At 41.2% G+C, this 14,255-nt stretch overlaps 1 protein-coding gene across 3 annotated transcripts in view; it reads left to right on the top strand.

Moving 5' to 3' along the window:
• The window catches only part of stam2 (signal transducing adaptor molecule (SH3 domain and ITAM motif) 2), a 108,997-nt gene that overhangs the window by 47,397 nt on the left and 47,345 nt on the right, over nt 1–14,255 (top strand). For 2 of the 3 annotated variants that reach the window (XR_006312201.1, XM_043694253.1), the window contains exons 6-8: nt 2,656–2,734; nt 8,659–8,851; nt 9,866–9,960. Coding sequence is in view for 2 of the 3 variants with exons in the window: in XM_043694253.1 (XP_043550188.1) it covers nt 2,656–2,734; nt 8,659–8,851; nt 9,866–9,960 (367 nt within the window). In the remaining variant the exon portion in view is untranslated. The remainder of the gene's footprint in view (nt 1–2,655; nt 2,735–8,658; nt 8,852–9,865; nt 9,961–14,255) is intronic. The other variant, XM_043694254.1, reaches the window with a different exon arrangement.

Below are 14,255 nucleotides of genomic sequence, written 5' to 3'. Positions count from 1 at the left end.
ATCTGAGGTAACCCTCTTCGCTGTCCACTACACCTCCAATTTTGGTGTCATCTGCAAACTTACTTACTATACCTCTTATGCTCACATCCAAATAATTTATGTAAATGACAAAATGTAGAGGGCCCAGCACCGATTCTTGTGGCACTCCAATGGTCACAGGCCTCCAGTCTGAAAAACAACCCTCCATCACCACCCTCTGTCTTCTACCTTTGAGCCAGTTCTGTATGCAAATGGCTAGTTCTCCGTGTTCCACGAGATCTAACCTTGCTAATCAGTCTCCCATGAGGAACCTTGTTAAATGCCTTACTGAAGTCCATATAGATCACATCTACTGCTCTGCCCTCATCAATCTTCTTTGTTACTTCTTCAAAAAACTCAATCAAGTTTGTGAGACATGATTTCCCATGCACAAAGCCAAGTTGACTATCCCGAATCAGTCCTTGCCTTTCCAAATACATGTACACCCTGTCCCTCAGGATTCCCTTCATGGTGAGGACAGTGCAGGAGAGAGAGAGAAAGCGAGAACCTGCACAGTTGCTACCTTTGCTGTTTGAATTCATGTATCGCTGGACATCAGTGCAGCTGGGCAAAATAAACAAACCGTGAAAGACAAAATTCTGTGGCAAGTAACACACCACCTGTCTCCTCATTGCCTGCTTAAGGTACAATACTTCCAACATGCCCTAATGGGTGCAGCTCCAACAGTACTTGAGAAACTTGAAAGCATGCAGGATATATCTACTTGCTTGATTGGTACCCCATCAACCACCATCAGGATTCATTTCTTTTACCACCAGTACACACTGGCATTGTACCATTGACAAGATGCCCTGCAGTAACTCGCCAAGGCCGCTTTAATAGCGTCTTCTAATCCTGTGACCTGTCCCAATGAGAAAGTCAAGGGCAGTCGATGCATGGGAATACTGCCACTTGCAAATTCCCCTCCAACCCATTCTTTCTTGGAAATATATTGCTGTTCCCTGACTGTCCCTGGGTTAAAATCCAGGAGCTCCTACATTGTGGGTGCTGTGGGTGTCCCTACATTGTAAGGACCACAGTGATTCAAGAAGGTAACTTAGTGACATCTTAAGGGACATTGGGAATGGGAAATAGGCAGCAGTACCATATCTTCTAAACAAATACGTTTCTAAAAAAGACACACCATGTATTGTACATTCTAATACAATACTCAACGGTGGTTATTCAGTAGAAATTAATGATTTTGGTGGAGGTGGGGAGAGAGGCTGAATAAAATGCAACTTGTTGAATAGTGAGGGGGAAAGGTACAGTGAAGGACAAGAATATGAGGATAAAATGTTGCAGTGTGGATTCATGCTTCCACAGGCACAGTGCATCATTTGTGCTCTGCCTTTGCTGAAGTTTCCACAATTTTGTTGAGTATTGAACAAAACCCTTCCTGTCCATGTTAGAGTTAAAAGCATCTCTGAGCATTTTAATACTGTCGGTAAAGAAAGGAAGAATACTTGACAAAGGAGCATCGACCCCAACTGCACCCAAAGATCATAGATGTAGGAGTAGAAGTCGGCCATTCATCCCATTGAGTCTGCTCCACTATTTAATGAGATGGGCAGCACAGTGGCTCAGCAGTTAACACTGCTGCCTCACAGCACCAGATACCTGGGTTCAATTCTAGCCTCTGGCAACCGCCTGTATGGAGTTTCCTCCGGGTGCTCTGGTTTTCTCCCATAGTCCAAAGATGCGCAGGTCAGGTGAATTGGCCATTCTAAATTACCTGTCATGTTCAAGGATGTGTAGGTTAGGTGCATTAGCCAGGGGAATGGATCTGGGTGGGATCCTCACCTCCACATTTTCCTACCTTTTCTCCATAACTCTTGATTCCCTTCCTGAATAAAAATCTGTCTATCTTAGTTATCTGAATAGACTGAGTAACATGGCCTCAATCCTGTGCAGTAAAGAATTCCACAGATTCACTACCCTCTGAGAGAAAAAGAATCCCTCCTCACTCCTTCTTAAATGTGAGATTCCTTATCCTGAGATTATGTCCTCTGATTCTAGTTTCTCCCACAGAAGGAAGCTGCCTTTCCGCAGCCACTCTGTCAGGTCTCCTTAGAGTCTTGTATATTTCAACAAGTTCACCTTCTGAACTCCAGTTAGTACAAGCTCAATGGTTAGCGCTGCTGACTCACAGCGCCAGGGTGACCGTGCAAACTCCACACAGACATTCTCCTCGTGTCTGCGTGGTTTGCTCTGGGTGCTCTGGTTTCCTCCCACTGTCCAAAGCTGTGCAGGTCAGGTGAATTGGCCATGGTAAGCGGCCCATAGTGTTAGGTGCATTAGTCAGGGGGAAATGGGTCTGGGTGGGTAATTCTTCGGAGAGTCGGTATGGACCAGTTGGGCCGAAGGGTCTGTTTCCACACACTAGGTAATCTAATCAATCTGCACAACCTGTCCTCATAAGAAAATACCTGGGATAAACTTGGTCAACCTTCTCTGGGCTGCCTCCAATGCCTTTACATAAGGGACCCAAAACTGTTCACAGTATTACAGCTGTAGTAAAACCTACTTTGTTTTATATTTCCATTCCCTTTGAAATAAAGGCCAACAGAGGGACCACAGCTGGCTTGATGAGAATGTATTTTAGTGAGTGTAAGTGTTCCATTTCTTTTTAAATAGAGCCAGAGCACTTCAAATTCATCTAAAGACAGTGTAACAGGAGTAAGTAGAAGTACTGAAGATGTTGACCTAGCTAAAGGTAAGGAATAAGATCATAATGTGAATATTTTGCATTTTTATAATTTGTGGGCTATGCATTTTTACACGAGCAAGTCAGAACTTGAACCCAAATTTGCTTTTAAAAAAATAAAGGCCAGGACATGACATCATGTTGGCATACAAAATGGGGAAGACACAGAAACCTGATTATTGAGAGATTTACTGTGCTTCTGTGTCTATTGTGGCTTTGAGAGTTTATCCAGCGAGTAGCTGTGCCTTTTTAAACCAGTATTGACATGTTTTGTCTTTATCTGTCTGGTTAGTGGATCACATGTAGAAGGTGGTGAGGTTGGAGGAAGAGTGGTGAAAAGCGTTAGAAATCGTTGGGTTGCTGATTCCTAGGGACCAAATGTAGAAATGCACATTAGATGCTCCAAGTTTGAATAAACTGCTGAAATTTCCTTTTGCAGCTAATGTATGAACATTAGCCACACTTTTGGAGTTGGACCACACCTGGGACAGAATAGTTCCAATGAATCATCGCCTTGAACTGAAATGTTAACTCTTTCTCTGTACTGACTTGCTCAGTATTTCCAGCAATTTTGATTTTTACCTTGAGCTGCTATGCACAGAGCCATTCTGCTCTGGGAATTGTTCAAATCTGACTCTGATTCAAACCCACTTCATGACAGAATGGTCCAACACAGAATTACACATGGGTTCAATTATCAGGAAGCACGCCTTGGCTCCATGCATCTTCATACCTTGGCTTGCTAAAATCTATTGATCGAAGAGTGAACATTGTTAATACTACTTGTTCCTACTGCTTTTTGTTGGAATGGTCCTGTGATTCTATACACTTTTACCACTCGTTGCATTGAGTTGTATTTCCTAATTTCTTCATTGAATGACCAGGCTCTAATTTCCAGAGTCTATTTGTCTTCAGTTCCTCCACTAGTGGAAAAATATTTCTCTCTCATTACCTCCATTCAGAATCCTAAAAATCTTAGTTGTAGGGAATACCTAATCAGTTTGTCATCCCATCTCTCATAATTTAACCCTTTTGAGCTCTGGCAACATTATAATAACTCTGTAGTCAATGTAATATATTTGTAAACTAAAAATGTGTTGCTGGAAAAGCGCAGCAGGTCAGGCAGCATCCAAGGAACAGGAGAATTGATGTTTTGGGCATGAGCCCTTCTTCAGGATTCCTGAAGAAGGGCTTATGCCCGAAACGTCGATTTCTCCTGTTCCTTGGATGCTGCCTGACCTGCTGCGCTTTTCCAGCAACACATTTTTAGCTCTGATCTCCAGCATCTGCAGCCCTCACTTTTTCTCAATATATTTGTGAAGTTGTGTTCTCAGAATTGAACACTGTATTTCATAGAGCCATAGGAAAACGAGAGAGTTTTTCTAGTTGACCTGTCATGTCTGTGCTAGGCTCTAGGTTTGGTCTAACTAGGGCTCTGTTTAGCTTTAATAAACAAAGGAACATGGATACAGGACTTGCCTCCTCATTCAGTACAAGCATGGCCAATCAAATGCTTCATTGCTTTGTACTCGCCCCAACCCCGTAATCCTCTTCACCACTACTTATCGGAAATCTTATCAATCTCTATTTAAACTTACTCAAACTACCCTTTCATATACCAACCCTACAGATAGCATTCCATAGCCTTTTGAATTTTTTTTGTATGCCTGAACACTTCATTTTAGTGATATGTGTGCATAGTCCCTTAACCTCTTTTGAAACAAAGGGGTATATCATTACTGAGGCGGAAAAGCATGAAGAGCCTTGTTTAAAAGCTCCACAAGTGTGGTCAGCTATCTGAAGGAAGTGCTTTCCAACAGGGACCAGCATTACGGTCTTGAGATGTTGTTGTTATTCTGTTGCACTCCAACTAACAATAATGCTGTATCCTTCAAAAGCTAGCATGGCCCACAGCAGTGTAACCCTCTACAGTCAACAAGCTGTGCATCCAGATTGAACAAAGTAGTTATCCAGTTGCTGTTGAGGAACTAAGTTTCTAAGACTGATCAGATCAAAACTCACAAATGTAATTCAATTAAAACTTTAAAATTATGCACTCTGTCCTTGATTTAACATATATTGCTGTAAAACATCTCTGATCCCATTTATAATGCAAACTGTGCAAACTTTGTATGCTATGTTTATCAATCTCAGTGCTTCCTAAACTTGATCCCACTGTGAGTCCATTTTGAGGTTTGGTTGTTATTGTGATCTTTTGGTGAGGGAATGGGGAACACTGGAGGAGAGAACATAGAAGAATACAGCGCAGTACAGGCCCTTCGGCCCTCGATGTTGCGCCGATCCAAGCCCACCTAACCTACACTAGCCCACTATCCTCCATATACCTATCCAATGCCCGCTTAAATGCCCATAATGAGGGAGAGTCCACCACTGCTACTGACAGGGCATTCCATGAACTCACGAATCGCTGAGTAAAGAACCTACCCCTAACATCTGTCCTATACCTACCACCCCTTAATTTAAAGCTATGCCCCCTTGTAATACCCGACTCCATACGCGGGAAAAGGTTCACACTGTCAACCCTATCTAACCCCCTAATCATCTTGTACACCTCAACCAAGTCACCCCTAAACCTTCTTTTCTATAATGAAAACAGCCCCAAGTGTCTCAATCTTTCCTCATACGATCTTCCTACCATACCAGGCAACATCCTGGTAAACCTCCTCTGCACCCGTTCCAGTGCCTCCACATCCTTCCTATAGTATGGCAACCAAAACTGCACACAATACTCCAGATGAGGCTGCACCAGAGTCTTATAAAACTGCAACATGACCTCAGTACTCCAGAACTCAATTCCTCTACCAATAAAAGCCAATAAAATGAAATTCTATGAGCTGAAAAAGAAACTCTTGATATTTACTGACATTTTTAATAATATAATACACAATTATTTAAATTAAAGCTGTCCAGAAAAGTAATCAATGCTAATCAAGCATAATTTCCCATTGAAGCCGAACAAATTCATTCACAGCCATTCGCAGTTCTTTTGGGAGCCAGTAGAGTCATAATGGGTCAAATAGCTTCTTTCTGTACTGTAAAATTTGATATTTCTATGTTTCTGATCACTATGTCACAAGAACCCTCCTTTCCAGGATAAAACAGGCTGGTTGATTGGCACCACATCCACCAGCATTCACCCCCTCCACTACAAAAGCTAAGTAGCAGCAGTGTGTACCATCTATAAATACATTGCAAAAATTCACCAAGACTCCTTAGTCGCCATCTTCTAAATCCGCAGCCGTTCCTGTCTAGAAGGACCAGTGCATGCGAGTACCATCATCTGCAAGTTTCCCTTCAAGACATTCACCATCCTGGCTTGGAAATATAATGTTGTTCCTTTAGTGTCACTGGTTAAAAATCCTGGAGCTCCCTCCACATCATATTGTGGGTCTACTTTCCCTAATGAATCACAATGGTTCAAGGAAGCTCACCACCATCTTCTCCAGGACAACTTTGAATAGGCAATAAACGCTGTTGCAGACAATGAAGAAAACAAAGTGGCACAAAATCCAACATGTTTGTGCTATTTTCAAATGTAATGACTCTGTAACCTTGTACTTGCCTAATAATAAGTGCAGAGATAGGTTTAGGAACTTATAACCATATGGCTAACAATGTTGCTCTTCAATCATTTACTTTTTTTTTCTTGCACAGACTGTGTTCACTTCCCTCACACCTCAGGCATGCAGCTATTTGCAATAAGATCATTTTAAGTGAGTTGGCACACATTGCTTGAGCTGGTAGCCTGTTCCGTATGTTAACAAGCCTCATGCGTAAAGAAACTACTCCTTTTAAGTACTTAGCTGTAAGCATCTTTGGTTTTTACTGTGAAGAAGCATATGCCAATTTACATTTACACAGCCTGCAGAGAACATTTAGTTCAAGTCAGGATACTTAAAACAGGATTCAAACTTTTAAAATTTGTGAATACTTGAATTAATTAACATACCTTCTATAGGAAGGATGTTATCAAACTTGAGAGGGTGCAGAAAAGGTTTACAAGGATGTTGCTAGTACTGGAGGGTTTGAGCTATAGGGAGAGGTTGAATAGGCTGGGGCTTTTTTCCGCTGGAACATTAAAGACTGAGGAGTGACCTTATCAAAGTTTATAAAATCATGAGGGGCATGCATTTGATGAATAGCAAAGATCTTTTTCCTCGGGTAGGAGAGTCCAAAATTAGAAGGCATAGGTCTAAGGTGAGAGTGGAAAGATTTTAAAAGGACCTGAGGTGTAACTTTTTCATCCAGAGGACAGTGCCTGTATGGAAGGAACTGCCAGAGGAATTAGTGAAGGCTGGTACAATTACCACATTTAAAAGGCATCTGGACATGTACATGAATAGGAAGGATCTAGAGGGATACCAGCCAAATGGTGGCAAATGGGACTAGGTCAGATTTGAACGTCTGGTCTACATGGATGAGTTGGACCAAAAGGTCTCTTTCTGTGTTGTATGATTTCATGATCCACCTGAATGGGTAGGTTTACATTCACAATTTGAGTTGCAGACTGAGATATCCCGTTCTGAAGATCTAAAGGATTGGCTCAAGCATCCCTGGCATTTTGGTGTGAACTTGCTTGTTTGACCTGGTCATTTCAGGGGCAGCAGGTGCTACTTTAAGATACAATTCAGAGCCATTTATTCCAGTTTAGTTTGAATGAATGTAAAGTTAAAATGAGATTATGCTGGTGGCAACAAGTGATGTGGGTATGGATCTGTATCAAGGTTTCCTCTTGGGTAGCTCTTGACACTTGAAGGACTTTCTTCATGTTCCTCAGCTTCCCAACCCCCACCATAAAATCATGATAGTGTGGGGAATAGGTGCTGCATCTGTCATTTATCCATCCCACAAACTGATATTTCAAACTTATTTTTATATCTACAAAGCACCAGTTGCATCCACCTAGCACAAAAATGCAAAAACACATGTACTTTCCACCTGGGACTATGTTAAGGCATCTTGTGAGAAATTAGTTGAATTCAGGTTTACTCTCTCCAACAAAATAATTCCTGAAGAGTCACCAGATTCAAAATATTAGTTCTATTGTTTCTCCACAGGTGCTGCCAGATCTGTTGAGTTTCTCCAACTATTTGTGCTTTTGTTTGTTTCAGATCTGCAGAATCCAGAAATCTTTGTTTTATGTTAACGTCATTTCTGTCACTCACTTATACAAATGAATATGGGTTGTCACATTCTGGTGCCATGGATGATTTAGTAAAGCCTAGATTATTAATTTCTCATTGAGATATTATCTTGGAGACATTTATAAAATAGAAGAATTGATTTTTTGTTGGGAAATAGAAAATGAGGTTGATATTGGATGCAGATATGTTAATGCACACCTCCCCCTCTTTTACCCCCACCTCCGACCCTACTAAAACATTTAAACCCTGGGACCTGCAACAGCCAATCCTGTCCCTGTTCTACCCATGTCTCCGTAATAGCCACAACATCGAAGTCCCAGGTACCAACCCACGCTGCAAGTTCACCTACCTTATTTTGTATACTTTTAAGCATGTTGCTGCCTTGAAGCTTGGATCTCAACACTTTATTTGTGACCCCACTCGGGATCCCAGTCTTTACTTTAAAGAACCCTTGCCTACACGCTGCTTGATAAGAATGCAGTTGTACTGTGACATATTTAGATGGACAATTCCCTATCCAAAAATATGGATAACAGAAGGAATTTATGATAGGAAAGGTGAATGTGGTATTACCCTTTTTATTATGAACTTTGTGTGTACGATGCAAAATTTTAATATAGTATGAGATGCTATTTCAGAAAATTGCTTGAACAAAACAAGTCTAATTAATAATGGGTTTGTTTTGGAGGATGAGTTTTTTAAAGAAAAAGTGCTGTGGAGTAGCAGGTCATGTGTCACAAAATAATCATTTTCCTGTTGGCTTTCCAGCTATTGAGCTTTCTTTGCAGGAGCAGAAACAGCAACAGACGGAAACTAAGTCCCTGTACCCATCAACAGAAAGTGCTGCAAATAGCCACAGAAGTGAAGTACGCATGGTTCGTGCCCTGTATGACTTTGAGGCTGTGGAAGACAATGAGCTTACTTTTAAAGCTGGAGAAATTATCACCATTTTAGATGACAGGTAGGTTGGACATGAATCAATTGGTCAAGCTTGTTGATTCTTTCCTCTCTTGAAGTTGGAGTCAAATTCCCAGTATCAAATTGCACTGGTGTGGATCCTTCCCAGCAACTAACTTTCACAGCACGTTAGCTATTCTGCAGAATTGTAAAGAACAGAAGGAAGTTGTTTACCTGCTCACATGTTGGCCTCTGAAAGAGCTGTCCAATTGAGCTTGCTTAACTGTGGCCATGCACTCAAGCAGCAGAGGAGGAGGGATGATATCACAAATGATTGTTCACAAACTCATATCGGCTAAGATATCCTAGCAACTAATCACAGATGCTTACTTCCAGAGTCGAAACATCCCTTAAACATGAGCCAGTGGCAGAGTTTATAGTATAAGGGAGTATATGAGTCTAGGTCCCAGAAGCAATACACTTTAATAGTCTGTGATTTTTCAGAAGGAGGAAAAATGCACTCCTGTGATCTGAGTGTCTAAGAAAGCAGCAAGGAAAGGCATTAGTGAAAGGGAGTGTTTTCAGAATAGACAATCTAAAACTACCTCTATTTCGGAGAATCATTGGCTTTACACATCCAGTTTCAGCTAAGAACCGTGCAGAACTGCCCCAAACTGAAATGAAAAAGCTGTCTTCCAGGCTGTAGGTGTTTCCCTCAGCCCTAAAAAAAACACAGACCCTTCTGGCTAAAAGCTATTTACCTTGTCTTCTCATAAAATTCTGAGCGTAAACAAAAACACAATTCAAGAAGTCTTTCTTTTGCAGTGTTTTCAGAGAAATAGTTACAAATTAATCATTAAACTCCCTTAGACACGCAAACCCATATGCCACTGGTTCAAATTCGAAAAGAGATGTGTATATTAATATGATATGTATTTAAGTCTTACACGTTGCATTATAAATGTAGAAGCTGAATTAAGGTTTCAACAAAATATAACACACATATAGCCATTGTAACAAAAGTATCCTGATATTCAAATTTAAGAGATTATAGTACATGGTTTGCTGTCTTGTTTAGTGACCCCAACTGGTGGAGAGGCGAGACGAAAAGAGGAGTTGGACTTTTTCCATCGAATTTTGTATCAACCAGTCTGAGTGCAGAGCCTGAGCCAGGTAAGTGGAGCCGACTTACTGTGTTACGGTAATTATTTGATATCTTCAAATGCTTCATATGGAGAACAGTACGATGTGCTGATTAATAGTCGGTAATGAGTGCTTCTCCTATGGCTAAGATAGCATAGTGAAACCTCGCTGAAAGATTACTTGTACTGAGAAATTTATGTGTGAAGGTGCTCTGATTTCAGTGATTTCTTTCTGACAATGGTCTTGAAAAAATGTACCTGCAAGTCGAGCACATGGATAGCTGTGAGTTGAGGGGTGCGTAGGTTAAGTTACTATATTTTACATTAGGATTAAATCTCGGCACAACACTGGGCCAAAGGGCCTGTTCTATTCTGTACCTTTCTATGTTCTCGTGAAGGAAAAACCTTTGGTATTGTAATAGATGGGAATAGTCATATACTCACTATTAACCTGCTATACCATTTTGTAAGTTAATTGCTGATCTTTTTACCTCCACTTTCATGCCCTATTCTCACATCCATTGATTCTGATAATGCTCAACAATCTTATTGTTGAGTCTTAAATATACTCTGAAATCCTAAGTTCCGCAACTCTTGAGTTAAGAAATTATTTTCATATCCAAATCTGAAATGGTTAGTGCCCATCCTGAGACAGTCAGATCTGTTATTTACTTTCCAAATAAATCAACCAGGATGGGGTCAAAATTCAATAATTGATCTATGCATAGCCACTCGAAGGAAGCAGGGGCAAAAAGATTGGAGTTCCCACTCCTAGTTACTGTTGGGTGACCCTTGCCTAATGCTTAGCATGATATTGCCTTATTTCCTTCCTCAAAAAATGAGCACATTGAATATGCAACTTCCTGTAAACTTGTACTGTTCCAAAATATTGCTCTTTGTATTCTGCCCCTGTGCTTGCTGATGTATATTGACTCCTGCTGATGCAATACCTTTTTTATTTGATAAAAGAAAAATTTTATCCTTTTATCAAGCCTTCATTTCCCTAGCCTAGAACATTGCCTTTTCATATTTAGATAACCACTTGCTCATCCTTCTCCGGCCTGTTGATCATAATCAGTTTTAATTGATCCACCATTGATGGCTGTCCTATTGGTTAAACTCTGGAATTTTCTCCCTAAATCTCTACATCCCCTCATTATGTAAGATGTTCCTTTTTAAAACCTACAAATGTCAATCCGGATGTCTCCTTTTGTGGCTTAGTGTCACATTTTGTCTGATGCTTTGAAAGGGTCTTGAAAAAGTTTCATACCTTTTTAAGGAGCACTGAATTACTTTAGGGAAGGATATCTGCCTGTCTTCCCTGGTCTAGTCTACATGTAACTCTAGACTCCCAACAGTGCTGAAAGTCACTCAGCTCAAGAGCAATAAATTTCAGCCCAGCCAGTGACGCCCATATCCCGTAATGAACGTAAAAATAACGTTGCTGATGAACGTGGAGGAGCTGCATAAGAAATAGAAACCCGATTAGACCATTTAGCCTGTCTGTCATGCTGCTGTATTTATGACAAATTGTGTGCTTCATCACAGACCCAGACACACCATTTCTCTGTTGCCTGTTTTCACGCTCTCTCTCCTTCCTTCCTTTCGCCTGCTCTCTCCCTTTCTATCAATATATTCAATGAGGAAGCATTCACAATGCTATTAGTAGGGAGTTCCAATGATGCACAACCCTTTTGAGTGGAGTAATTTCTCCTCCTCTCAGTCTTGATTGTCCCTCCCATCCTGAAACTGCCCCTAGATTTGAGATTCCCTGAGTAATGGAACCAATCTCAGCGTCTACCTTATCAAGCCAATTTCATTCTTAACTCCAGGAATATAGACCCCATTTTACTCAGTCGGTCAGCATTGCAGATTCTCTCGTCCTAGGGAGCAATCTATTGAACCTTCACTGTACTGCCTCCAGTGTCAGTATATTCTTTAAAATTGGAGACCAAGGCAGTACAGTTTGCCAGATATGATATTATCAATGTTGCAGGTAAGGCAAGCACAATTGCTTTCAAAAGCTGATTGGGAGCAGATGTTTGCTGGTGAAGGGATGGCTGGAAAATGGGAAGCCTTCAGAAATGATATAACGAGAATCCACCCTGTGCAATTGTAGCAAGACTTCTTCATTTCCTTAATTTATTTCCCTTGCGATTAAAAGCCAAAATGGTATTTGCCTTCCTAATTGCTTGCTGTACCTCCATGCAGCTCTGTCTGCTGTTGGTAGGGGTCACGTGACAAAAGCCTGATTTTTCTCTTAACTAAGCCTATTGTGCCGAGGTGAGTTTTTGCATCGTCGCACCACTGTTGATAACTGTCTCATGGAGCACAGGACAGAAACAAAATATTGGAATGCTGGAGATCGACAGGGAAGCAAAATTCTGCCAAGGGTCAGCAGGCCAGACAGCATCTGTGGAGAGAGGGACAGCATTAGAAGTTTTGATTTGAGAAACTGATTCTGACCAAGTTATGATTAAAAGATCATCAACCTGAAACATTAACTCTGTTCCTCTCTCCATGGATGTTGCCAGACCCTATATTTCCAATAATTTACTACTTTATTTTTGTCAAATGTCATGTTGGTGACCGATATCTAAGCTTCTGATGTCATTCTGTTTTTGGGAAATGTTCTTTTGAATTTTGGTCTGAGTGGTACGAAATGTTGTGATCTCCTTTGCCTGTACTTGTTTTATCCTTACGTTCAGGTGTGTGTGTGTGCCCCACTCTTTGGAATGTTTGGCAGAACATTGGACAGAATTCCAAACAGCAGTTTAATCAGTGCTGTTGCTGATAACTTGACAAACAGCTCAAGTTTTGCTCATAACCTTTGGTGTCAACTCATGCCAATAGTTGGCTTACTGCCTGGTGACTTTTCTCTCTCCCCTTTCACTGCGCCTCCTGTTTCTGTCTGCCTTGCAATTAGGACTAGAGTAAGTGGCGGAGCCTCTGTTAGATAGTCGCAGTACGAGTGAATGACTTTGGGGGAAAATTGTTTAGTGCCAACAGTCACAGGATCAGTTTGGATGAACATGTCAACTGTGTAGTTAGTCTGTTATGCACACACCAGCGCACATCTGGTTGAAGTTTCTAATTATTCCTTAACTCCGTAGTGGCCAGTTTGTAATTATCCCCTTTGACTATCCAAAGTGGCTGTTTGACGTCTTGTCCCAAGAACCAGTTCACTCCCATGTACTTTATTCTTGAAGTATTGTGTGTGGAGAAAAGTAATTATTTTGGAATGAGGATTTCTTGTCCCCAGAAAGTTTTGAAATGGTGTTTTGAATAATTTTTTTCAGTAAGGAGAATATAACAGCATGAGGTAAGTAAAGTGGATTAATGACAAAGTAGTTCCAGCTCAAACAGAATGCCTCCCACACATACCACTGCCCTGCCTGCAGCCTATTCACTTTTAGGCAGTGCAGCATCATTCAGTTAACAGGCTGTAGAAATGATCTGTCTTTGTGTCTGTTGCTAGTCATTCAGAGTTCCTGTAGATTCTGGGCTGCAGTGCAGAGAAAATTAAGTGTTTATAGTCTGAACTGGTTTCAGATTTGCAACTTCAAGAGGTTCTGTTTTGAATCCTTTGTCCTTTCAAGGTGAATAAGTTGCAAGGGTTATGATGTATTCTTAGTTTTGTGTCACTGGTTTGGCTAGTGAATGGGAGGAACATAAAATAAGACACGACTGAAAACACAAGATGCTGGCAATCACAGCAGATCAGGCAGCATCTGTGGGGAGAGCGAGCAAGTTAATGTTTCTAATCTAGATGACTTTTCATCAGAGCTGCCTGATCCCTGTGACTTCCAATGTTTTTGTTTGTTTTCAGTACAGATTCCAGCATCCTGCAGTAATTTCCTCCTCTAAAATAGGACATCTCAGAGGCCATTTGGCCCGTTGAATCTGAGCCAGCTCTTTTGAGGAACAGTGCAGTTATTCTCACTGTGCCTGACTCTCTATCCATCAATGCTGAAAAATGTGTTGCTGGAAAAGTGCAGCAGGTCAGGCAGCATCCAAGGAGCAGGAGAATCGACGTTTTGGGCATAAGCCTTTCTCCTCATTCCTTTTCCAGCAACACATTTTTCAGCTCTGATCTCCAACATCTGCAGTCCTTTCGCCAACACATTCCACCCTGACCTTAAATTTACCTGGACCATCTCCGACACCTCCCTCCCCTTCCTGGACCTCTCCATCTCCATTAATGACGACCGACTTGACACTGACATTTTTTTTCAAACCACCGACTCCCACAGCTACCTGGATTACACCTCTTCCCACCCTACCTCTTGCAAAAATGCCATCCCATATTCCCAATTCCTCCGCCTC

Source organism: Chiloscyllium plagiosum, chromosome 7, assembly GCF_004010195.1.
Source record: "Chiloscyllium plagiosum isolate BGI_BamShark_2017 chromosome 7, ASM401019v2, whole genome shotgun sequence".
NCBI lineage: Eukaryota > Metazoa > Chordata > Chondrichthyes > Orectolobiformes > Hemiscylliidae > Chiloscyllium > Chiloscyllium plagiosum.
Note: the sequence above shows the minus strand (reverse complement) of the source record. Positions and strands in the feature narration are given on the sequence as shown.